The sequence below is a fragment of the Schistocerca cancellata genome, chromosome 8, assembly GCF_023864275.1.
Source record: "Schistocerca cancellata isolate TAMUIC-IGC-003103 chromosome 8, iqSchCanc2.1, whole genome shotgun sequence".
NCBI lineage: Eukaryota > Metazoa > Arthropoda > Insecta > Orthoptera > Acrididae > Schistocerca > Schistocerca cancellata.
In genome coordinates, this window is record NC_064633.1 from 62,342,034 (window position 1) to 62,369,292 (window position 27,259).

At 49.7% G+C, this 27,259-nt stretch overlaps 1 protein-coding gene across 1 annotated transcript in view; it reads left to right on the forward strand.

Moving 5' to 3' along the window:
• Positions 1-558: 558 nt before the first annotated feature.
• Positions 559-27,259, forward strand: part of LOC126094951 (myrosinase 1-like) — an 83,890-nt gene continuing 57,189 nt past the window's right edge. Inside the window, exon 1 of the mRNA XM_049909606.1 lies at positions 559-697. Coding sequence (XP_049765563.1) covers positions 559-697 — 139 coding nt within the window. The remainder of the gene's footprint in view (positions 698-27,259) is intronic.

Sequence of the window (27,259 nt, forward strand, 5' to 3'; positions counted from 1 at the left end):
AGAAACTCTGTGAAGTAGCACACACCGATACTGGTAAGTTCTGCAGTCGCTGAAAAGAGGCAGAGTTAATTACCAGATAACCGATATCATGAGATAAGGTCACTGAGGGAGACTGCCAAATTCAATTTCATCCAAACGCGCTTCTGTGTATCACTGGCAATACAGACGCTATCCGTGGGACATCAACGAGCCGTTGTCTACAGCACTTAAAAATAACTCACTCTGGGTAGTAACAACAGCGAGTTGTTAGCTGTTAGTTGGAACGATATAATGAAGAGCTTTTTTTCTTTTTGTCGATAATAATCCTAGTGGTGACCTCAGTAACCAATTCGCTGACGCACAGCTTAAGTGTACACCTCCTGTTTTCGATATCATAAAAGAAATCGTTCTCCACTCTATTTTGTACATTTATCGACACATGACCATTTGACGAACAGAATATTATCTCGTTGTCTGTGAACAAAGATGATGATGGGGTAATCAAGCTATTCAAACCGTGTACGTATAGGCCAATATATATACGTGTATCAGCTGAGAGAGCTGCAAGCGGCTATCGCGATGTGGGCGGCTGTTGTCTTCTCCGCCGCTGCGCTGGCTCTTGGGTATGCGCAGACCGCTGTCAACCGCTTCCCCGATGGTTTCATGCTGGGGACGGGTTCGAGTGCTTACCAGGTGGAAGGCGCCTGGAATGAGGACGGTGAGTTGTGATTCGCCCTCTACTGTCTGTGCGAGAGCTCTCGCGATCTGTTTCCAAACTTGTCTAAAACAAAAACACAGGGATATGATTCGAACTATAGCTCAAAATTATTTGCGAAGCACAATTTTGCCAAGAAGAAAACTAAAGGTTTACCGTTGGGCAGCCGCGCGGAGTGGCCGCGCGGTTAGAGGCGTCATGTCACTGATTGCGCGGCCTCTGCCACCGTATGTTCGAGTCCACCCTCGGGCATGGGTGTGTGTGTGTGTAGTACTTAGTATAAGTTAGTTTAAGTAGTGTGTAAGTCTAGGGACCGATGATCTCAGCAGTTTGGTCCCTTAGGAATTCACACACACACATTTGAACCGTTGTGCACTTCAAATTAGTTAAAATTATCAAAATGGTCAAAATTACTGAAAGTACAGGTTTCGTTGGCATCAGTGTGATTAACTGAACGAATTATAACCGCATCCCCGTAACACATCTATAACGGTTCCAAAATGTTTTAGAAATAGTAACATGCTAAGTGCCGAACCAGGAGCGCCGAACCAGGACGATATATGTTTAACTGAACACGAAGACAAAAGGAAAATTTGGTGATGCGAACTATATGACTCACTACCATTTCCCTTACGTTTGTAATGAGTGTCACGATTTGTTTGAGCACCACGATGATACACCATATGTACGTGCGAGAGCAGGCTTTAGAACAAAAAGTTTCGTTCGCGATGGATCCATAATACTCTGACCGAAAAAAAAAACGCAGCACCAATAATGAGTGCCATAAACGAAAATTGGTAGGCGTTTTCCTGCATCGGAAAGGTGATGTCTATTCAAATTTCGCACCAGACGTATTCAGAAAGGTCCAAAAAATGTATCCACTGTTTAAAAGTCCATAATTGGCAAACTAATTGACGGAGTTGTCTCATCTTTGGTAGTGTAATAGTTTGTAGTTCCGGCAATCGCCACACAAGCGTTGTATTGCGTTGTTTTGTTTTGTCAGATGACAGTCGCCAAATAGTCAGTGTTTTGTTCTTAGTTGCACCTAGTTACTCGAGTAAACATGGCTGGCGCAAGGCTTACATTCGATGAAAGGAAGTAAATTTTGAAGCGGTATCTTAAGTAAGAAAACATTAATGAGGTTCAACGGCAATGGCGAAATGAGTATCAAACGGAGCCACCGACACGTTTAACGATTCGTCGTATTCGAGACAAATTTGAAGCCGAAGTCTGTGTTAAATATGTACACAAACAACGATCTGGACGACCTGTAACAGTAACAAGTCCAGCTAACTCCCGTCGTGTGTTACAACAATTCACTCGCTCACCACAGAAGTCTGTGAGACAGTGTGCCCGTGAAACTGGAGTCAGTCGCTCAAGTGTTCGGTGAATTTTGAAGACAGCAAAGTGGAAGTGCTACATCCCACGATTGCTACACACAATGAATGAGGACGACTCAGATCGTAGAATGGAGTACTGCGAGTGGTTTGCTATCATGGTGCGCAACGATGAAGAGTTTGCAGAGATGATTGTGTGGTCTGATGAGGCACAGTTCAAACTCAATGGTACAGTAAATCGCCACAGTTGCATCTACTGGCCCGCCGAAAATCCGACCGTCCATGTGGACAAAGCCGTGAATTTGCCAGGAGTAAATGGGTGGTGTGGGTTGTCTTACCGGGGCTTCATTGGGCCATTCTTCTTTGACGGCACAGTTTCCGGTGAGTTGTACGTTCAGAAGCTTCAGACATCCATTTTACCTGCCATCCGAGACTTGTATGGAGACGGAAGAGTTTACTTTCAGCAAGATGGTGCCCCAGCCCACTACCAAAATCGTGTTAGGGCGTATCTCGACGAAAATCTACCAGGAAGATGGATAGGCCGTAGAGGTGCTGTGGAGTATCCACCACATTCCCCAGACCTAACTCCTCTGGAGTTTTACATGTGGGGAGCACTAAAGGACGTCGTTTATCGGCAAAAGCCACGCACATTGGATGAACTTCAAGAATCCTCGTACATTCATGTGTAAATATCCAACTGAACACGTTGGGGGTCAGTAGTTCGTGCTGCAGTTCAGTGGCATCGTTTGTGTGTGGATGTTAATGGTGACCATTTCGAACACCTACAGTGATTTCTTTAAGTTCGACTTTAAGCTACACTTTCACCGAAAATGAGACAACTCCGTCAATTAGTTTACAAGTTATAGATTTTTAAACAGTGGATACATTTATTTTGGACCCTTCTGTAAGAGTGAAACTGGCAGCGCCACTTTGTGGATGTAAATCAGGTTTGCTTTAAATACATGCTGTAATGGCCGTGAGCGTTAGTTACATCAGAGATTCGATGTGGTGAGCTGACATTAGTCACGTATGCCTTCAAGGCGATAAAGACTATTACCAATAGCTCACTGAGTTTGAACGAGGTCCTGCAGCAGAGCTACGAGTAGCTGGACGTTTCTTCTGCGATATTACAGAAAGACTCGGCAGCAATGTGGACGCCGTACATGACTGCTGACAGCGGTGTTCACCAACTGTACGGTCGCGACAAGACCGCGGGATCCGGACGGCCACGTGGGACTACCGCGAGGGAAGACCGTCGTATTCGGCGTGTGGCTCTGGCGCATCGTACTGCATCTAAAAAACTGTTACAAATTGGTTACTTGAAGGTCAGATCCGATCCAGATACCCTGTAACGTGCATTCCACTGACCGCAAACCACTGCCATTTGTGGCTTCAGTAGATTCAAGCGAGAGCTCACTGGAGGGCAGGGTGCAGGTCTGTCATATTTTTCGATGAAAGCCTGTTCTGACTCGATGCCAGCGATGGCCGTGTGTTGGTTAGGAGGAGACCAGCTGACATCAGCCACCAATCTTTTTGTGTGATAGACACATTGGACGTACACCTGGAGTTATGGAGTGGGATGGGATTTCGTACGGCAGCAGGAACACTCTTGAGGTTATCCCACGCACTCTCACTGCAGTCGTTTGTTTCGGACCGGTGCCATTCATCAACAGCATTCCACGGCGTGTTTTCCAATAGGATAACGCTCGCCCACATACCGCTGTTGCAGCCCAACACGCCCTACAGGGTGTCGACATGTTGCCATGGTCTGTTCGATCACCACATCTGTTTGCAATCGAGCACATGTGGGATATCATCACATAACAGCTCCAGCGTCATCCACAACCAGCGTTGACCGTCCCTGTACTGACCGACGAACTCCAACCGCCGGCCGGGGTGGCCGTGCGGTTCTAGGCGCTTAGTCTGGAACAGCGCGACCGCCACGGTCGCAGGTTGGAATCCTGCCTCGGGCATGGATGTGTGTGATGTCCTTAGGTTAGTTAGGTTTAAGTAGTTCCAAGTTCTAGGGGACTGATGAGCTTAGAAGTTAAGTCCCATAGTGCTCAGAGCCAACTCCAGCCCAGAAACTAACATCCAGCACCTGCAGAGCGCAACGCAAGGACGTTTGCATGCTTTCATTCAAGATTCTGGCGGTAACACTCGTTATTAATGTACCAGCATATCACATTTTCAATGGCTTATCTCGCGCTTAACCTGTGATCTTGCAGCGTTAATCACTTCAGTATGTTACCTAGACAAATTTGTTCCACAAATATCGTTACTCTTCATTAACTGTTTTTGTGGTATTGCGATTTTTCCTCCGTCAGTGTATTTCTCCCTGAATGATGTCCCAGCTCATAAACTATATGTCTCTTAGTACTTTTGGTAAGAGTTTAAAGAATTTAGTAGAACTAAAAATTCGTTAAAACTTAACTTTTTCATATGAGATGTTACTTATTTCTGGTGTTACACAACTTGTACAAACGTCGGAATGCAATTATGAACCGAAGGGTATGTAACGGAGGCAGTAACTGAGAAACGAGTCACACGTGGTTCTAGTGTACCCAACGTCCCCGCCGCTTCGTATTCGCTCCGTACAATGGGAAAGCAGTTATAGGGAAGAAAACTTCGGAAAGGGAAATAAATTTCAGGGAAAAAAAACATAAGTTTCTAAAAGTTTTCTGATAACACTACAACTCTAAATGGCTTTGAGCACTATGGGACTTAACAGCAGAGGCCATCAGTCCCCTTGAACTTAGAACTACTTAAACCTAACTAACCTAAGGACATCACAAACATCCATGTTCGAGGCAGGATTCAAACCTGCGACCGTGGCGGTCACGCGGTTCCGGACTGAAGCGCCTAGAACCGCTCGGCCACTAAGGCCGGTACTACAATTCTCTGAGAATCTTTCAGTAGTACGACCTTCTTAATGTCGGATAAGCTTGTTATTCAGCTAGCAGTACAATCTAAGATGACGTACCTCTTCTTCGTCAGGTCGCGAGCTACACCTGTGAAGATCGTATCTCATCTGCTTCCGAAGATAATTCAATGATTACAGATTCTTGTCGCAATCGGATTTGTTAATTTCTCCGTTGCTGTATCAACTCAGAGATAACGCTTAACTGCAGTATTTTTACGATCTTTCAAGTGGGAAACGGAAGAGTCCTAGCGACTGTTCTCCGCGACGGTCGCTGATGCTGAAAAGACGAGCCTATCCTTGGCTCGAGGTGGTGCGGTTTAGACAAAACTTGTCATTCCTGCGGTTCCTGTAAAAGAGAGAAACATATATTACCGCTCTTGTTGATTGGTCCTGGCTGGTATAACCTGAAATAAAGAAAAACACACTCTGGTGAGGGATTAGTAAAACTTAATCCTTCAGCAGGTCAGGCCAACGCGTGGTTGGCCTGTGATGAGGTTGTTGGCCCAGTCCACGGATGAGTCGGTTGCGGGAGCGTCCCGTCTTCTCGTAGAACTTCCTGGCGATGGCGCGAAAACTGTCTCGGAGAGGCAGGATCCCGGTGTCCTCGTGGAGTTGGCGCGTCGAGAAGTGCCTCGGAAGATGCATAGCAGTCTTCAGGGTGCGGTTCTGTATCCGTCACAATGTGAGCATCTGCAGCTTTACCACAGATCACGGCCGTATTCTCTAACAGTGGGCGAACCAATCTTAGGTAAAGCGTGATGCCGTATTGCGGTGGCAATGACGACTGCGGGTTTAGCAGCGGATACAGGGCGCGAAGGCGTCCTGTTGCTCTCCCTTTCACATCACGGATGTGTTGCTTCCAGGTGAGCCTGCGGTATAGGATAACCCCTAGGTATTTCGCTGTCCCACTCCATGGGATAGGTTCTCCCAGGATTTCGACTGGCGTAAGCCCTGGCGGCAGAAGTCTTCGCGTGGACTGCCCGGCTCTATGTGGCGTTGAATTTCAGCCGCCACTTTATTGCCCATGAGCCCAAGGCGTCTCACCGCGTTGGAGGCGGTTTCTCAGCACTTGGGCGTTCATGTTGCTATTGAACAGGGCTGTATCATCAGCATACAGCGCCAGTTCGATTCCTGCCACTTTCGGCACGTCGCAGTGTACAGGGAGTACAGCGAGAGGCCGAGAACCGACCCCTGCGGCACCCCTGCACGTATCTGCCGGTCTGTGGACGTACCGTCGTCAACCCTCACGTGGAAGGTTCGTTCGGACAGGTACGACCGCAGCAGCCTCATGTGGGACGTCGGCGTCCCTCGTTCAAAAAGTTTGACCTCGAGACCGTCGTGCCACACCGAGTCAAACGCTCGGGAGACTGCCCCAAAGTATTCCCTTGTTTCCAGTGCCCTCATCGCCTGTTCTACCACCCGCAAGATCTGGTGGGATGTGGCATGTTCTTCTCGGAACCCGAACTGCTCGTCCGGTATGATGCCCTCCTGGGTAACGTGTCGCATCAGTCTTCTCGCGTACAGCCTCTCGAAAACTTTCGAGAGGGACGGGAGCAGGCTGATGGGTCGGTAGCTCGATACCTGGCGTGGGTCCTTGCCGGATTTAAGAATGGCCACGACCTCCGCGTGTTTCCACGCAGAGAGGTAGACACCTGATCGGAGAATCTCGTTGAAAACATCGGCAAGTTGCCGGTGTAAGCCCGGCGGTACGTTCTTCAGCAGGAGGTTTTTGACGCAATCGCTGCCTCCAGCTTCCTAGGGGTTCAGCGAGCGAAGGTGCACAGCAACTTCCTCCTCCGTTATCGGCTCGATAACGTCGCCTTCCTCCCTTGCGGTGCGGAAGGTTGGTAGTGGCTCGTGGACACGCCGTATGTGGTCGTCGTCGATGGCGTCGGCCACCGGTGTGAAGTTCGCTGCAAATGCGTCAGCCAGGACGCTGGCTTTCGCGTCGGGGTCGCAGGCGATATCGTTCCCGATATTCGGTATTCGCTGTCGCCGGAGTAGGAAGGACTTTACCATCCTCCATCCACTGCCATCCTCAGGATTGAGGGAAGACACAAGGTCTTCCAATTCCTGGTTCCGGTGTTTCTCAACTGCTTCCTTAATTTCCCGTCTCATGCGGTCTAAGCTGCGCTTCGTGTCTGGTTGGCGAGTGAGCTGCCATTCACGAAACAGTCGGTTCTTCTCAGTGATCGCGTCCAGGATAGGGCGCGGTAGTTGTCGCGAGAAGTCTCGTGGCACTCGGCGATGCCTCGGCGTGGCTTCCTCCGCTGCAGAATGCTAGGGCGGCGTCTGCCCCTACCACAGTGGGGTTTGGCGCGTCCTCGAGCAGTTCGAGGGCTTTCGTCTGAAAGCGCTCGGCGAACGAGCCTGCGATAGCACGGACGGCTGTCTGGAAGAGAAGCTCCGGCCACGTCGAGGCCAAAAATGAGAGGTACGTGGTCGGAGGGAGGTCGTTACGCGTCTCGGCGGTCGCGAAATGCCCGATGCCCTTCAGAAGAGCAGTATCGAGTACGTCCGGTTGTCCTCGTGCAGCTAAGATCGTGGGGTCAAACTGCCCCACGGTGATCGCGCCGTTGAGGTGAACAACGCGGGAGAGGCGGCGCCCGCTGCGGCTAACAGATCGCGAATTCCATTCGGTGTGTTTGGCATTGAAATCACCGGCAATGAACGTTCGCCCCTCAAGCGACAGCAGGGCGTCGAAGTCGGCTTCGTCTAGCGGCCTGCCAGGTTGCCGGTACACCGACACGAAGAGAACCTTTCCGGCGGTGGTGTTGACGTCCACTCCTGTGGCCTCCAGCGCGTTGAGCGCCGGCACTTGAGCCCGGTGGTGGCGCAGTGACTTCTTCACGTAGATGGCAGTGCCGCCCCCGTGGGTTGGCTCTGTCATCTCGGTAGCAGCAAAAATTTGCTGCTCGCACGTCGACCCCGGGTGTGAGGAAGGTCTCCTGCACAAGGCAAATGTCGACCGCCTCGCCCCGTAGGAATTGGCGAAACTCGCCCTGCTGGGGGTGAAGCCGTTTCGGGAAGGTTTGACTCCTTCGCGACGTTTCCCGTAGTCGGCAGCGGAGCGGCGTGCTGGGAACGCCCTGCGAGGGCGACAACCCTTCCTACAGCCGAGTGCGCCGGCAAGCCGGCATCCCACACAGCAGGCGGTGCCGCGGGCGAGGGCAGCTGCGACGGCTGCGGTGTCGGCGCGGCCTCCCCTGCCAGCGGCCGTGGCTTCTCGGAGGGGGCGGCCGGCTTCCCCTTAACTACGTCCGTGAAGCTGCGGCTCGGGTTTACGCGGCTAGTGTTCTTCCCGCTCTTGAATGCGGCGCAATCCCGGTAACAGGTGACGTGGTCCCCGTTACAGTTGCACCACGTCGGTCGGTCTTCCTTCTTCTTGGGGCAGTCCCGTGACGGGTGCTCCTCGGCGCACTTGCAGCAGCGTACAGGCATCCTGCAAAACTTTGCCGCGTGGTCCGTGCGCTGGCAGTTGAAGCACTGGCCTCGTCTGCCTTTTGCGCGGAGTGGCTCGACTTTCACGTCGAAATCGGCAATGTTTTCTACCTGAAAAAATTTCCGGGTGTCGACATTGTCGACCAAAACCACAAGGAACAAGGGAATGTCCCTGAGGGTCCTGGGGGACCTCATCAGGCCGACGTGGCGAGTCTGGAAGCCGAGTTCCTCCAGCTGCCGCTGTAGGAACGCCGGTTCCATATTCTACATCTACATCTACATCTACATCTACATCTACATCTACATTTATACTCCGCAAGCCACCCAACGGTGTGTGGCGGAGGGCACTTTACGTGCCACTGTCATTACCTCCGTTTTCTGTTCCAGTCGCGTATGGTTCGCGGGAAGAACGACTGTCTGAAAGCATCCGTGCGCGATCGAATCTCTCTAATTTTACATTCGTGATCTCCTCGGGAGGTATAAGTAGGGGAAGCAATATATTCGATACCTCATCCAGAAACGCACCCTCTCGAAACCTGGCGAGCAAGCTACACCGCGATGCAGAGCGCCTCTCTTGCAGAGTCTGCCACTTGAGTTTGCTAAACATCCCCGTAACGCTATCACGCTTACCAAATAACCCTGTGACGAAACGCGCCGCTCTTCTTTGGATCTTCTCTATCTCCTCCGTCAACCCGATCTGGTACGGATCCCACACTGATGAGCAATACTCAAGTATAGGTCGAACGAGTGTTTTGTAAGCCACCTCCTTTGTTGATGGACTACATTTTCTAAGGACTCTCCCAATGAATCTCAACCTGGCACCCGCCTTACCAACAATTAATTTTATATGATCATTCCACTTCAAATCGTCCTGCAAGCATACTCCCAGATATTTTACCGAAGTAACTGCTACCAGTGTTTGTTCCGCTATCATATAATCATACCATAAAGGATCCTTCTTTCTATGTATTCGCAATACATTACATTTGTCTATGTTAAGGATCAGTTGCCCCTCCCTGCACCAAGTGCCTATCCGTTGCAGATCTTCCTGCATTTCGCTACAATTTTCTAATGCTGCAACTTCTCTGTATACTACAGCATCATCCGCGAAAAGCCGCATGGAACTTCCGACACTATCTACTAGGTCATTTATACATATTGTGAAAATAAATGGTCCCATAACACTGCCCTGTGGCACGCCAGAGGTTGCTTTAACGTCTGTAGACGTCTCTCCATTGATAACAACATGCTGTGTTCTGTTTGCTAAAAACTCTTCAATCCAGCCACACAGCTGGTCTGATATTCCGTAGGCTCTTACTTTGTTTATCAGGCGACAGTGCGGAACTGTATCGAACGCCTTCCGCAAGTCAAGGAAAATGGCATCTACCTGGGAGCCTGTATATAATATTTTCTGAGTCTCATGAACAAATAAAGCGAGTTGGGTCTCACACGATCGCTGTTTCCGGAATCCATGTTGATTCCTACAGAGTAGATTCTGGGTTTCCAAAAACGACATGATACGCGAGCAAAAAACATATTCTAAAATTCTACAACAGATCAACGTCAGAGATATAGGTCTATAGTTTTGCGCATCTGCTCGAAGACTAGGACTACATGTGCTCTTTTCCAATCATTTGGAACCTTCCGTTCCTCTAGAGACTTGCGGTACACGACTGTTAGAAGGGGGGCAAGTTCTTTCGCGTACTCTGTGTAGAATCGAATTGGTATCCCGTCAGGTCCAGTGGACTTTCCTCTGGTGAGTGATTCCAGTTGCTTTTCTATTCCTTGGACACTTATTTCGATGTCAGCCATTTTTTCGTTTGTGCGAGGGTTTAGAGAAGGAACTACAGTGCGGTCTTCCTCTGTGAAACAGCTTTGGAAAAAGGTGTTTAGTATTTCAGCTCTACGCGTGTCATCCTCTGTTTCAATGCCATCATCATCCCGGAGTGTCTGGATATGCTGTTTCGATCCACTTACTGGTTTAACGTAAGACCAGAACTTCCTAGGATTTTCTGTCAAGTCGGTACATAGAATTTTACTTTCTAATTCACTGAACGCTTCACGCATAGCCCTCCTTACGCTAACTTTGACATCGTTCAGCTTCTGTTTATCTGAGAGGTTTTGGCTGCGTTTAAACTTGGAGTGAAGCTCTCTTTGCTTTCGCAGTAGTTTCCTAACTTTGTTGTTGAACCACGGTGGGTTTTTCTCGTCCCTCACAGTTTTACTCGGCACGTACCTGTCTAAAACGCATTTTACGATTGCCTTGAACTTTTTCCATAAACACTCAACATTGTCAGTGTCGGAACAGAAATTTTCGTTTTGATCTGTTAGGTAGTCTGAAATCTGCCGTCTATTACTCTTGCTAAACAGATAAACTTTCCTCCCTTTTTTTATATTCCTATTAACTTCTATATTCACGGATGCTGCAACGGCCTTATGATCACTGATTCCCTGTTCTGCACTTACAGAGTCGAATAGTTCGGGTCTGTTTGTTATCAGTAGGTCAAAGATGTTATCTCCACGAGTAGGTTCTCTGTTTAATTGCTCGAGGTAATTTTCGGATAGTGCACTCAGTATAATGTCAGTCGATGCTCTGTCTCTATCACCCGTCCTAAACATCTGAGTGTCCCAGACTATATCTGATAAATTGAAATCTCCGCCTAAGACTATAACATGCTGAGAAAATTTATGCGAAATGTATAACAAATTTTCTCTCAGTTGTTCTGCCACTAATGCTGCTGAGGCGGGAGGTCGGTAAAAGGAGCCAATTATTAACCTAGCTCGGTTGTTGAGTGTAACCTCCACCCATAATATTTCACAGAAACTATCCACTTCTACTACACTACAGGATAAACTACTACTAACAGCGACAAACACGCCACCACCGGTTGCATGCAATCTATCCTTTCTAAACACCGTCTGTGCCTTTGTAAAAATTTCGGCAGAATTTATCTCTGGCTTCAGCCAGCTTTCTGTACCTTTAGCGGCAGGTGACGAAAAACGACCTTCAGCTGCTTCAGCTGCTCCGTGCTCTGCGTGAAGCAGTTCCAGTTCTCGGTCTCACAGAGTTGCACGAGTTTCGCGTGGTCCTCTATGCACTTTGCTCTGACCTTGTAAGTGTCGGTCCCCGCGATCATCTTCCGAGGTTTTGCGACGGAGTAGAGCTTCTCTCTGAGCTCGCTATAGCCCTGGCTCCACTGGATGGTAATCGGCGGCGGGGCGGTTTCGTCGCCGTAGTCGGTGTGGTCCCGTCCCCGTGGGTCTCGGCTGCTTCCGGCAGATCTGCAACCCGGTTTGCAGCCTCGACCTGTTCCGGCGTCACCGGTCCGAACGCCCTGGCTCTCGCTGTGTGGCGCCGGGAGGGCGCGATGAAGCCTTCTTCGTCCGGCTTCCTCGGCGATGCGGTCGTCGTCCTGCGACGTACCCTCATCTTCTTCCGCCTGGCGCGACCGGAACTTGCCTGGGGGGAGGGAGTGTCCTCTACGGCCGCGGCCGGGCGCTTCCGTGAGGTTTGCTCGACCTCAGCAGGCTCGTCGGGTGTTGCCAGCCTGGACGTCGGTGAGGGCGTGGCGGCTTCTGTAGGCACCACGGCTGGTGCGACTGCTGGCGCGGCAGCTGTCGTGGCGACTGCGACAGGCAATTGCCTGTCGCGATCCACAGGCACCAGGGACCGGAGTATCGTCAGTAGCTCCACCCTGTCCGCATCGGTGCCCACGGCCAGGCGTTGCATGCAGATGCAACTCTCCTCGGGCGATGGCGGCGGCAAATTCCTCCTCTGTCAGGGGGATCGGCGGCTCGATGCGTCGTCTCGGCACAGAGAGTGTGCGGGCGCGGCGCCGTCCGTTCGCGGAAATTTCCACGGCCGTCCGGCGGCCGCCAGCAACACTCTCACTCGTCGTCCTCGTCCGTCGTCCGGGAAACTTCCCTTAGACACCCTGCGTCTCGCCGGAGCGATCGTCTCGTTCCGGCTCCTCCTCCATGTCGTAACCCCCAACACGACAACTTTGCCTCTTTAGAGAGACACGACAGTTTCTGCTTTCTCAGAGGGTGGGGTCACGCCACGTGGATTTTGCCGCACCGGTCCCTAAAGGCGCTCGACTCTGAAAGAAAGAGAGAAAACGCTGGTTAGCGAGAACACGCAAGGCTGATAGCCACATGCGTGAACCAGCGCAACCGATCGCTACAAAATCGCGAACGAGAGGTTAGCCTCGGCAGCGTCAGCACAGGGCGTCCGCACACTTCGGCAGCCATAGCGCAACTGCGTCGCCGTGCGTGGGCCGCGACGGTCGAGAAGCAAGTCCTCTCTTCTCCCGCTGCACAAAACCCTCCGAAAAACAGCCGTTCCCCCCGAGGTTGTTGAATAAACCTATCGTGGCCCAGCAGTGGTTACTGTGCCAATCACGTCTTCTAGCAAGGAGACCCGACCTTCCTCAACCAATCACTGCAGTGGAGTACACATTCTATTCTATGCAAAAACAGCACACAATGCCTGGAGGTCCTGCAGTGAAACCCCCAGCGCATTTCACAAGATGAGGGAAGCTTACTAGTGAAAACAAGCTCCGCCTCGTCCATAAAACGATTTAGTGGGCGCCGTTTTGGCGAGGCGCGGCGGCAACTAAGAAACGCGACATCCAGAGAAATTCGTCGTCCCGTCTCACAAGGTACGCTGTTCTTGTAATAAACACATCAGCCGGGCGCGAGCCTGACGCCGCTGTACCTGTACCCGCACACGGGATAAGGAGGCCAGGCTCCCACATCACGTCCACTCGCTAAGAAAGCAGTCAGGCTGGCGCCAGGATGCCCGGCGCCGCCAGTTTCTCGAAAAGCGTCATTTCGCATTCAGCGTCGCCGTTCCCACCCTCCTGCTTGGCCGCTAGCGGAACAAGGCCGTCCGCCAGAATGGCGGCCCATAAACCACCGCCCTGCAGCGCCCACCGCCAGTATCTGTGAGTACAAAGGAATCCGCGAACTCGCTTGCTGCTCGGCGAAAGTTCTAAAGCTGCCCCTAATGCAATGGTCCCCTCCATCACATCTACTTCTACATACATACTCCGCAATCCACCATACGTGGCGGAGGGTACCTCGTACCACAATCTTGTCCCAAAATCTGTCTCTATATAATTCTACTACTGCTGCTCAAGTCATGCATGTTCTGTCAGGTCAGTCAGTGGTTTACCCTAACCCTAATAGTCCATCAGATTAATATCAATCTTAGATGCACCAACGGCGAATGAAATTGTATGGTAATCACCGAAACAAAATGAAAGGGGAAGTGCCTGACGGCTATTACCACCGGAAGGCATCGCCGTCTTTTAACCTGCTGTTTACTCAAATTACTGACTCATTTAATATCCATAATAATTAGCGGTTGCTTTTGTGTAGCATAAGTGTCAACAATCGAGATAAAACTAAATTAATTGGCATTGTGTTTAACACTTAATCTGAAGCAGTATGCTAACCAGATTTTGCTTCTTAAATGGAAGAAAGGCTTACAAGAAGTAATAAATACGAGACAAAGTGAAAGCGCGAAACTGTGAACACGCTATCTAAACTGTTTACTGTACAGGGTGACCACAAAATCTCGTCCCCCTCCCCCCCACCCCCCATCCCCCCGTCAGTATGCTAACCAGATTTTGCTTCTTAAATGGAAGAAAGGCTTACAAGAAGTAATAAATACGAGACAAAGTGAAAGCGCGAAACTGTGAACACGGTATCTAAACTGTTTACTGTACAGGGTGGCCACAAAATCTCGTCCCCCTCCCCCCCACCCCCCATCCCCCCGTCCTTAAAAACCAATATAAACCCCTGAAATTAAATAATTAACGTGAACAACAGTTCTTTAGATGAGTTTTCTTGAGTTATGAGGAGAGAGGAAATGCACCGTTACCAATGGAGCTCTACAAGACTGGGCACTCCGAATCGCAAATGAGATGAACATTGTTGATTTCAGGTCTTCTTCGGTTAGGTTAACCAGGTTTAAGAAATCATACAATATGAGAAGTCGCAAGACAACAAAGTTTACTTCAAGTAAAAACGTAGAAGACACGCCATTAGTTCGTAGCTGATGTGACGACGAAGCTGGCTGTTATCCTGACATCTGTTGTGTCTAACGCCAGTCAGTCAGGTACCGTGAAAGAACTGTAAGCACACCGCCCTTCTCTGGTATCGGGCTGCATGGAATTTGACCGCCCGCGGGAATACACGGACCTCGATGGGTGATAGAGGGCAGTGTCGCCTCAGCGCTGCTCTCGCCTGGTGGGTGCGCCACCGTCTCGCCACGTGAATACACCGGCCAGTAGTGTCCTTGGCAGCCGGCCGGCATAAACACCGCTGCACACCGACCGCTCACTTCCTTCTCGCGCCCGCCACGCCCCCCCCCCCGCCCCCCCCCCCCCCACATTTTCTACGTCCTCTCCGTCCGACGGCTCGCCCCTTCCTTTTCCTCTCCTCCCCCTCTTTTCCCCCTCATCGGTCCGGGTCCTCCCACCCCGCCCCCATCTGCCGCCGTGTTTCCTATAGTGCTGTTGTGAGTGAATGCTCAGTGTTGCGCGTCCCCTGTCAGTGTTTCGAACAACCAACATACTGTCACTGGTTGTGTTTTTTATCTCGTGCGAACAGCAACCAGACCGTCGCCGTGTTTTTTTTTTTTGTTTTTTTTTCTAATTGTGCCTGTCTACTTACTGTCAATCTTCATCCGCATCGTCAACGCCGTGTCTATATATTTTAAATTCCACAACTCTCCTCCATTTAACAGTTTTTTACAATGTCACCGTTCTATCGCCTGTTTTTCTTGTTTCTTTATATTCTCATTATGTTTTTTAACTTCTCTGTAGTAGGCTGTAGAGCAGCATATTACGCTGCTGCCAGCCCCCCCGCCCCCGCCCCCTCCCGAGGAATGCAATAAAGAAAAAAAAAGGACCGCCCACTCAGTCGTGTACTTCATGTGATAGCGTTCATTACTCTCTCCAGTGTACTGCTGACTACTCGTAGAGGACTGAGATACACTCCTGGAAATGGAAAAAAGAACACATTGACACCGGTGTGTCAGACCCACCATACTTGCTCCGGACACTGCGAGAGGGCTGTACAAGCAATGATCACACGCACGGCACAGCGGACACACCAGGAACCGCGGTGTTGGCCGTCGAATGGCGCTAGCTGCGCAGCATTTGTGCACCGCCGCCGTCAGTGTCAGCCAGTTTGCCGTGGCATACGGAGCTCCATCGCAGTCTTTAACACTGGTAGCATGCCGCGACAGCGTGGACGTGAACCGTATGTGCAGTTGACGGACTTTGAGCGAGGGCGAATAGTGGGCATGCGGGAGGCCGGGTGGACGTACCGCCGAATTGCTCAACACGTGGGGCGTGAGGTCTCCACAGTACATCGATGTTGTCGCCAGTGGTCGGCGGAAGGTGCACGTGCCCGTCGACCTGGGACCGGACCGCAGCGACGCACGGATGCACGCCAAGACCGTAGGATCCTACGCAGTGCCGTACCGGACCGCACCGCCACTTCCCAGCAAATTAGGGACACTGTTGCTCCTGGGGTATCGACGAGGACCATTCGCAACCGTCTCCATGAAGCTGGGCTACGGTCCCGCACACCGTTAGGCCGTCTTCCGCTCACGCCCCAACATCGTGCAGCCCGCCTCCAGTGGTGTCGCGACAGGCGTGAATGGAGGGACGAATGGAGACGTGTCGTCTTCAGCGATGAGAGTCGCTTCTGCCTTGGTGCCAATGATGGTCGTATGCGTGTTTGGCGCCGTGCAGGTGAGCGCCACAATCAGGACTGCATACGACCGAGGCACACAGGGCCAACACCCGGCATCATGGTGTGGGGAGCGATCTCCTACACTGGCCGTACACCACTGGTGATCGTCGAGGGGACACTGAATAGTGCACGGTACATCCAAACCGTCATCGAACCCATCGTTCTACCATTCCTAGACCGGCAAGGGAACTTGCTGATCCAACAGGACAATGCACGTCCGCATGTATCCCGTGCCACCCAACGTGGTCTAGAAGGTGTAAGTCAACTACCCTGGCCAGCAAGATCTCCGGATCTGTCCCCCATTGAGCATGTTTGGGACTGGATGAAGCGTCGTCTCACGCGGTCTGCACGTCCAGCACGAACGCTGGTCCAACTGAGGCGCCAGGTGGAAATGGCATGGCAAGCCGTTCCACAGGACTATATCCAGCATCTCTACGATCGTCTCCATGGGAGAATAGCAGCCTGCATTGCTGCGAAAGGTGGATATACACTGTACTAGTGCCGACATTGTGCATGCTCTGTTGCCTGTGTCTATGTGCCTGTGGTTCTGTCAGTGTGATCATGTGATGTATCTGACCCCAGGAATGTGTCAATAAAGTTTCCCGTTCCTGGGACAATGAATTCAAATTGCAATTTCCAGGAGTGTAGTTGAGCTTGCCCTAATATACTTGTAATTGTAGTAAGTTCGTTGGCGAGGTAAAGAAGTGATGGCAGCCTTGTTCTGATGAGTAGGCCAGATTCCATCTTCAGTGAGCCAATGCCCCAGACATTCCACTCCTGGCTGAAAAAAAATCTGCACGTCTTCAAAGAACACAAGCCCACATCCTACAGGGTTGTGAAAAGCGTGCAGGGGTTTTCCAAATGCTCCTGGTGGGAGGATTCTCTGGCAATAAGATCACCTAAGTAATTAATGCAAGTTTGTTGTATCAACTGTTCCAGAAATCGCTGCAATAATGAAGTGGCTGAGGAAATGCTAAAGGGGGGTCAATTGTACTTACACAAACCACAAATGGTGTATTAAAGACGACAATGTTCTGAGACGCCTCGTCTAAGGGTAGCTGGAGATATGCGTCAGCAATGTCGATCTTGAAAAACTATCCCCCCCAGCCGGTTTGATGAGGAGGTCCTCCTGCAGGGAATAGGACAGGTTTCTACCTGGTATTGACCATTAATGGCTGCCTGGAAATCCCCACACAGGAGAAGAACCGCATTTGGCTTCTGTATGATGACTAGTGGAGTGGCCCATGCATTAGGTTTCACAGGTTCCCAAAACCCCAGCTGCCTGCTTCACAGCAGCTCATAAGCCTACCGAAATTGGTCTGGTGCGATAAAAAGAAGGTATGGCACCTGAGAGTCTGAACCACACCCCAAATCTGGTTGACACAGAGGTGAAAAGGCTGTGCAGAGGTCGCCATAGTTCCTGGAAAGGGCCCACTGTGGAAACCACCGTGATTTCATCTGAGATAAAATCCTAACGCTGTGAAGGCGTCGAGACGAAAAATCTTGGTAGCCGATGGATGGTCGACGACAAAGGACGTCAAAAGCCGAGGAACGTACTTGTAAGTTGCTGCAATCGAGAGCTGCCCGTGAAGAGGAATCACAATATCTCCATACGCCACCAAATATCGCGAGGGCGGGGATGAGTCAGGTGAATCCAGTCGGACATAAGTCGCCTGACTGATCTGAGAGACAGTGGCCCCAGTGTCCATCTGAAAACTGATGTCTTGAAGAAACTTGAAAAGTGTGAGAGACAGTTCTGAGTGAAGGGGTCGCCCTGGGGGACTTCTGTCTGTAGCATGTGTACCATGTCCTGGTTTGGTCGTGGCGCTGGTAGTGGACGAGAGGAGCGGGTCGTGCGACTGCAACATGCTGAGCGGAGGTGCCCCTCTTTTCCACAGGGTGTACAGGACGCCCAGCGATCAATACAGTCTTCTCGGGAGCGAGAGAAAAAACACTGTGGACATGGAGCCACCCATGTAGCCGTCGTTGAGGAGAGACTGCAGGCTCAGAGGTCATGGAGACATAGGACAAAGACGAATCACGACGTTGCTGCCACCTAGCGGTCGTCCTACGTTTACTACGCTGGGATGGCACACGTGGCGAACTGCCTTACCATGTGTCGTTCGTTAGCTGCCTGGGTCATTCCGAACGAATCAGCGATGCGCAAGATCTCCTCTGACGACGGTTTCAAAGCCGTCATGTGAACCTCTTGGTCAGGTGCCAGTCGTACCACCAAATCACGAATCGAGGAGTCGGCGTAGGAAACCTTACAGCCTTTATGGGCGCAAGTAAAATCACATTTCCGGCTGTCCTTGCAAGTCAGTGACCCACAAATGGTATTACTGTCCCAGTTGTTTATAGCATTGATGCAGTTCTAGCCTGGAGGCAACCACATCGTACCGCTGGGAATAATAACTATCCAAAAGAACGTATATCTCGTGAAAGAAGAGGGTGACAGGTTAGAGGTACCATTTTTCAGAGGAGAAAAAAATCTGTCTGGCGACGCCAAAGACAGAAAGGGTGACCGCTACAATGAATCGTTCATGACATGAAACCCCATGAAAGGTTGCTTCACTGAATGGAAACATCTACACTCCTGGAAATTGAAATAAGAACACCGTGAATTCATTGTCCCAGGAAGGGGAAACTTTATTGACACATTCCTGGGGTCAGATACATCACATGATCACACTGACAGAACCACAGGCACATAGACACAGGCAACAGAGCATGCACAATGTCGGCACTAGTACAGTGTATATCCACCTTTCGCAGCAATGCAGGCTGCTATTCTCCCATGGAGACGATCGTAGAGATGCTGGATGTAGTCCTGTGGAACGGCTTGCCATGCCATATCCACCTGGCGCCTCAGTTGGACCAGCGTTCGTGCTGGACGTGCAGACCGCGTGAGACGACGCTTCATCCAGTCCCAAACATGCTCAATGGGGGACAGATCCGGAGATCTTGCTGGCCAGGGTAGTTGACTTACACCTTCTAGACCACGTTGGGTGGCACGGGATACATGCGGACGTGCATTGTCCTGTTGGAACAGCAAGTTCCCTTGCCGGTCTAGGAATGGTAGAACGATGGGTTCGATGACGGTTTGGATGTACCGTGCACTACTTAGTGTCCCCTCGACGATCACCAGTGGTGTACGGCCAGTGTAGGAGATCACTCCCCACACCATGGTTCCGGGTGTTGGCCCTGTGTGCCTCGGTCGTATGCAGTCCTGATTGTGGCGCTCACCTGCACGGCGCCAAACACGCATACGACCATCATTGGCACCAAGGCAGAAGCGACTCTCATCGCTAAAGACGACACGGCTCCATTCGTCCCTCCATTCACGCCTGTCGCGACACCACTGGAGGCGGGCTGCACGATGTTGGGGCGTGAGCGGAAGACGGCCTAACGGTGTGCGGGACCGTAGCCCAGCTTCATGGAGACGGTTGCGAATGGTCCTCGCCGATACCCCAGGAGCAACAGTGTCCCTAATTTGCTGGGAAGTGGCGGTGCGGTCCCCTACGGCACTGCGTAGGATCCTACGGTCTTGGCGTGCATCCGTGCGTCGCTCCGGTCCGGTCCCAGGTCGACGGGCACGTGCACCTTCCGCCGACCACTGGCGACAACATCGATGTACTGTGGAGACCTCACGCCCCACGTGTTGAGCAATTCGGCGGTACGTCCACCCGGCCTCCCGCATGCCCACTATACGCCCTCGCTCAAAGTCCGTCAACTGCACATACGGTTCACGTCCACGCTGTCGCGGCATGCTACCAGTGTTAAAGACTGCGATGGAGCTCCATATGCCACGGCAAACTGGCTGACACTGACGGCGGCGGTGCACAAATGCTGCGCAGCTAGCGCCATTCGACGGCCAACACCGCAGTTCCTGGTGTGTCCGCTGTGCCGTGCGTGTGATCATTGCTTGTACAGCCCTCTCGCAGTGTCCGGAGCAAGTATGGTGGGTCTGACACACCGGTGTCAATGTGTTCTTTTTTCCATTTCCAGGAGTGTATTATGATAAATTGTTGCCCCAGGTAGCCCACGTTGCACAACCTCTTAATAAGTTGCGTAAAAGGGAGTCCCTTGTATCTGGACCCCCGACTGTGACCTCGATTTGAAACAATGCTGACATGCGCACCCTGCCTCACGTCCTTTTCCCCCGATCGCCCATTGGTTGTTGCAGCCAATGCATCGGTCTATGGTATCAGAGTAGTTTTACCACACAGGAATTGGGATGGTTCCAAACAGCCTACATCATACACATCCAAGACCCTGATCTCGGCACAGTGTAACTATTCCCAGTTCTTAAAGGAAGCCTGGGCAATAATGTTCAGTCAAGAAATTTCATGTCCATCTTTTCAGGACACAGTTCTTTCTAATTATAACAAGCAGTTTTTGGTGTTATTTGAGCCATGTTCGAACTTCCCAGAACGAATAGTCCAACGCCTTTGGTGCTGGGTGTTGTTCCTCAGTGTCTACAATTTTACTATTCAGTACAAGCCTACAGCCCAGCATTCCAATGTTAACACTCTGTCCAATCTACCAGCTGGCCAGGACCCTGATTTTAACCAACAGGAGGCCCTCTCATTCCACATCAATGCCGAACGACATCATACATTGTACAGTTTTCCCCTTATGGCTGCATGTATTGCTGTTTAAGGCACCAGAACCGCATCCTGTAACAAGTCCTTCGTTATGTAATCCATGACTGCTCCCATTATCTCACTTGTCAGTTGAAAACAGAGATCCACTCTTCGAAACAGCTTACTCACTGACTATCGGTTGTGGATGATCTCATACTGAGATACTCAGACAGATGCACATGAAGTGGCTATTTGGGCAGAATTGCATTGTTGGGTATTGAGTTTGCTCCACCACAGTCATTGGGGCATGTCCCACATGGAGACGCTGGCCTGCCACCATGTGTACTGGTCTGAGATCAATGACAACATCAGAAAGATGGTCTGTAGTTGTGCAGAATGTGTCCAGCAAAGGCAGTGCCTCCTCCGTCCTGTGCCCCCTGGCCTCCCTTGGAACCGCATCTGCTTCGATTTTGCCAGCTCATTCTTAGAATGTAAGCGGTTACTCACTGTTGACACATATTAAAAGTACCCCTATGTCGTATGTATGACATGCATAACGGTCGAGCCCACCCTTACTGTTTTAGCCCAAGTTTTGGCCATCAAACTGTTAGCTTGCAAATTGGTCTCGAACAATGGTCCACAGTTCACAGCCTCTGTCCTCAAAGGATCTATACCACGAATGGCATCAAACACATCTGTAGCCCTCTGTTCCTCTCTTCCTCCTATGGTGAAGCTGAACGTCTGGTCTGGACCTTTAAGGCAACTGATTAAGAAGATTATCGAATTCACCGCCGCTGTGACGGCCCTTACTTGTTTTTTGAGCACTTATCACACCACACTGATTAACAATCACAGCCCCGTGGAGATCCTCCACGGTTGCCGGCCCCAAACCTTGCCCCATCTTCTGACACCTTCGCCATGGAACCTCCCTTCCGTCCCTCCAACATTACAAGCTTGGCACAGCAGTGTGGGCACACTCCTGCAGCAGTACTGAAGCTGGGATGCCTGCATCAGTAGTTACACCGGTCCAAACACAAAGGGGCTTGAGTGCTGTCACCACAACCAGCTTCTGCCTTGTTGTTGTCTACAGTCCTGAGACTAGTTTGATGCAGCTCTACATGCTACTCTATCCTGTGCAAGCTTCTTCATCTCCCAGTACTTACTGCAACCTACATCCTTCTGAATCTGCTTAGTGTATTCATCTCTTGGTCTCCCTCTACGATTTTTTCCCTCCACGCTGCCCTCCAAAGCTAAATTTGTGATCCCTTGATGCCTAAGAATATGTCCTGCCAACCGGTCCCTTCTTCTTGTCAAGCTGTGCCACAAACTCCTCTTCTCCCCATTTCTATTCAATACCTCCTCATTAGTTATGTGATCTACCGATCTAATCTTCAGCATTCTTCTGTAGCACCACATTTCGAAAGCTTCTATTCTCTTCTTGTCCAAACTATTTATCGTCCATGTTTCACTTCCATACATGACTACACTCCATACAAATACTTTCAGAAACGACTTCCTGACACTTAAATCTATACTCGATGTTAACAAATTTCTCTTCTTCAGAAACGCTTTCCTTGCCATTGGCAGTCTACATTTTATATCCTCTCTACTTCGACCATCATCAGTTATTATTCTCCCCAAATAGCAAAACTCCTTTACTACTTTAAGTGTCTCATTTCCTAATCTAATTCCTTCAGCATCACCCGAGTAATTCGACTACATTCCATTATCCTCGTTTTGCTTTTGTTGATGTTCATCTTATACCCTCCTTTCAAGACACTGTCCATTCCGTTCAACTTCTCTTTCAAGTACTTTGCTGTTTCTGACAGAATTACAATGTCATCGGCGAACCTCAACGTTTTTATTTCTTCTCCATGGACTTTAATACCTACTCAGAATTTTTCTTTTGTTTCCTTCACTGCTTGCTCAATATACACACTGAATAACATCGGGGAGGGGCTACAACCCTGTCTCACTCCCTTCCCAACCGCTGCTTCCCTTTCATGCCCCTCGACTCTTATAACTGCCATCTGGTTTCTGTACAAATTGTAAATAGCATTTCGCTCCCTGTATTTTACCCCTGCCACCTTCAGAATTTGAAAGAGAGTATTCCAGTCAACATTGTCGAAAGCTTTCTCTAAGTCTACAAATGCTAGAAACGTAGGTTTGCCTTTCCTTAATCTTTCTTCTAAGATACGTCGTAGGGTCAGTATTGCCTCACGTGTTCCAACATTTCTACGGAATCCAAACTGATCTTCCCCGAGGTCGGCTTCTATCATTTTTTCCATTCGTCTGTAAAGAATTCGCGTTGGTACTTTGCAGCTGTGACTTATTAAACTGATAGTTCGGTAATTTTCACATCTGTCAACACCTGCTTTCTTTGGGATTGGAATTATTATACTCTTCTTGAAGTCTGAGGGTATTTCGCCTGTCTCATACATCTTGCTCACCAGATGGTAGAGTTTTGTCAGGACTGGCTCTCCCAAGGCCGTCAGTAGTTCCAATGGAATGTTGTCTATTCCGGGGGCCTTGTTTGGACTCAGGTCTTTCAGTGCTCTGTCAAACTCTTCACGCAATATCGTATCTCCCATTTCATCTTCATCTACATCCTCTTCCATTGCCATAATATTGTCCTCAAGTACATCGCCCTTGTATAGACCCTCTATATACTCCTTCCACCTTTCTGCTTTCCTTCTTTGCTTAGAACTGGGTTTCCATCTGAGCTCTTGATATTCATACAAGTGGCTCTCTTTTCTCCAAATGTCTCTCTAATTTTCCTGTAGGCAGTACCTATTTTACCCCTAGTGAGATAAGCCTCTACATCCTTATATTTGACCTCTAGCCATCCCTGCTTAGCCATTTGGCACTTCCTGTCGATCTCATTTTTGAGACGTTTGTATTCCCTTTTGCCTGCTTCATTTACTGCGTTTTTATATTTTCTCCTTTCATCAATTAAATTCAATATTTCTTCTGTTACCCAAGGATTTCTACTAGCCCTCGTCTTTTTATCTACTTGTTTCTCTGCTGCCTTCACTACTTCATCCCTCAGAGCTACCCATTCTTCTTCTACTGTATTTCTTTCCCCCACTGCTGTCAATTGTTCCCTTACGCTCTCCCTGAAACTCTGTAGAATGGTTTAGTCAGTTTATCCAGGTCCCATCTCCTTAAATTCCCATCTTTTTGCAGTTTCTTCAATTTTAATCTACAGTTCATAACCAATAGATTGTGGTCAGAGTCCACATCTGCCTCTGGAAATGTCTTACAATTTAAAACCTGGTTCCCAAATCTCTGTCTTACCATTATATAATCTATCTGATACCTTCTAGTATCTCCAGGATTCTTCCATGTATACAACCTTCTTTTATGATTCTTGAACCAAGTGTTAGCTATGATTAAGTTGTGCTCTGTGCAAAATTCTACCAGGCGGCTTCCTCTTTCATTTCTTACCCCCAATCCATATTCACCTACTACGTTTCCTTCTCCCCTTTTCCTACTGCCGAATTCCAGTCACCCATGACTATTAAATTTTCGTCTCGCTTCACTACCTGAATAATTTCTTTTATCTCATCATACATTTCATCAATTTCTTCATCATCTGCAGAGCTAGTTGGCATATAAACTTGTACTACTGTAGTAAGCATGGGCTTAGTGTCTATCTTGGCGACAAAAATGCGTTCACTATGCTGATGGTAGTAGCTTACCCGCACTGCTATTTTTTTATTCATTATTAAACCTACTCCAGCATTACCCCTACTTGATTTTGTATTTATAACCCTGTATTCACCTGACCAAAAGTCTTGTTCCTCCTGCCACCGAACTTCACTAATTCCCACTATATCTAACTTCAACCTATCCATTTCCCTTTTTAAGTTTTCTAACCTACCTGCCCGATTAAGGGATCTGACATTCCACGCTCCGATCCGTAGAACGCCAGTTTTCTTTCTCCTGATAACGACGTCCTCCTGAGTAGTCCCCGCCTGGAGATCCGAATTGGGGGACTATTATACCTCCGGAATATTTTACCTAAGAGGACGCCATCATCATTTAACCATACAGTAAAGCTGCATGCCCTCGAGAAAAATTACGGCTGTATTTTCGCCTTGCTTTCAGCCGTTCGCAGTACCAGCACAGCAAGGCTGTTGTGGTTAGTGTTACAGGGCCAGATCAGTCAAGCATCCAGAGTGTTGCCCCTGCAACTACTGAAAAGGCTGCTGCCCCTCTTCAGAAACCACACGTTTGTCTGGCCTCTCAACAGATACCCCTCCGTTGTGGTTGCGCCTGCGGTACAGCCATCTGTATCACTGAGGTACGCAAACCTCCCCACCAACGGCAAGGTCCATGGTTCATGGGGGTAGGGCACAAGTATACTCTCTGGGGCCTTCATTCTACCTATCAAGGCACTGTCTGGCACATTTCCGCCTGTATGCACCGGTTTCGGTGAAAAGGGGTGGGGGCGTAGCTCTAGTATCGGACTGTGTGGAAGTCGAATGCCCACTGGAGCAAATGGACTTCGATGGACGATAGAGGGCAGTGTCGCCTCAGCACTGCTCTCGCCTAGTAGGTGCGCCACTGTCTCGCCACATGAATACATGAGCGAACAGTGTCCTCGCGGACAGTATAAGTACTGCCACATCTTGACCACTGAGCCCACTCTCCCACATCCTCCATCACCTTTCACAACGCAACTTCCAGCATCTACCCCTCCCGGATGATGAGCTTCGCCCTGATGGCTACCCTTCCTATCAACTCTAACCCCACCTTCCTCCTGCCTCCGCCTCTGGGCTCCCTATCCTCTGCCTCCCTTTTCCTGAGAGGACTTCCCCCTTCTATGCCCCTCCCTCTCCTGTGCTCCCCTTCAGTGTCTCTGTACTCCCTCCTGCCTTGTCTCCCCTCTTCATCTCCTGCCCTGCGCGTTTCCCGCCTCTTGATGCGCCCCCTGTTCCCCCCTTTTCCACTTCCTCCCACCCCCCATCCTCTCTCCCCTCTTTTTTCCTCCTCTCCGACCTCCATTTCTTCATCAGGTCCCTACCAGCAGTTTTTATTCGTTGTGAGTGTTCCGGCATTTACAGTGGCTTTGTTATTTTAAGTGTCTTGCTCTGTGTGATTTTTAAGCCGGCCTGTGTGGCCAAGTGGTTCTAAGCACGTCAGTCTGGAACCGTGCGACTGCTACGGTTGAAGGTTCGAATCCTGCCTCGGGCATGGATGTGTGTAATGTCCTAAGGTTAGTAAGGTTTAAGTAGTTCCAAGTTCTAGGGGACTGATGATCTCAGATGTAAAGTCCCATAGTGCCCAGAGCCATTTGAACGTTTGCCTTAGGCTCTGGTGTGTTATCTTCATGTCTACTCTATAGCGCTGTGTTTAAGTGAGTGTTCGGTGCTGTGCGCCCCACTTTTTAAGTGTTGCGAACAGAAACCATACTGACGCTAGGTGTGTGAACGTAAACCAGTCTGTCGCTGTGTTCTTTAAATTGTGCGTTTCTACTTACTGTGTCTCTTCATTAGCATCGCGAACCATTGTTTCTATTTTAACTTCCAAAACCTTCCGCCATTTTACAGTTTTTAAAAAAGTCACTGTTTTATAGTGAAGTTAAAATCTTCTGGGTTATTAGGCCGCGTCATGTATCTTCTAAAATGTTCGACGTTTCGACCCCTCTGTTGGGATCTTCCTCAGGATCTTTTGGTGTTCACTCCTGCTAGAACATTGTCAGAGACGAGTGTCGCATCCACATATAAAGGGGGAATTTTCTGGCGATCGTGCTGGAGAAGTGATAGTATTGGTTAAAATACATGTGGCTACCATTGGTGGGCTATAGTCATAGGCTAATACAGAAGGAGGGGATTTGGTAGCTCATCTCCTGTGGATGCCATTGGTGGTCATCGTCATTGGATAGAAAGGCACTATTCCACACTTATGCTGGAGAAGGGTTACTAGTTGAAATGCGTGCTACCGCTATTGGTTGGTCGTCATCAGTGGCTAGATTCGAAACGGACAGAGCAAGAGAGGGGGAATGTTTACCCAAAATATTATTGTCCGCCGCGGTGACTTGCGGCGCGTTGTTTATGCCGCTCACACACCGCGGCCGCGTATTTCCTTCCGTGATGGCGGGGAGCCACGATGCCGGAAGCCTATAGCCGTCCTCTCTATTGAAATTAGATGAATTCTTAGAAATTTCAACCGCTTCTCGGACCTTTCTTCTATATATGTTTGTTTCTTTAGCCAGTACACGTACGTTATTAAAAGCGATGTCAGCGCCACAGTTCTCGTGATGTTCCGCTACTGCCGATTTTGCACTTTGATTTAGCCGCATGTGCCGTTCGTGTTCCTTAATGCGTTCTTTAACAGTTCTTCCCGTTTCGCCTATATGCACTTTGCTGCAGCCACATGACACTTGATAGACGCCTGCATTGTGGAGGTAATCAGTCTTTTATTTTGTTTTGACTAAAGAAAGATGTTTGAATACCATTTCTCTTTAAAATTCTGCTTATGCGGTCAGTGACCCCAGAAACGA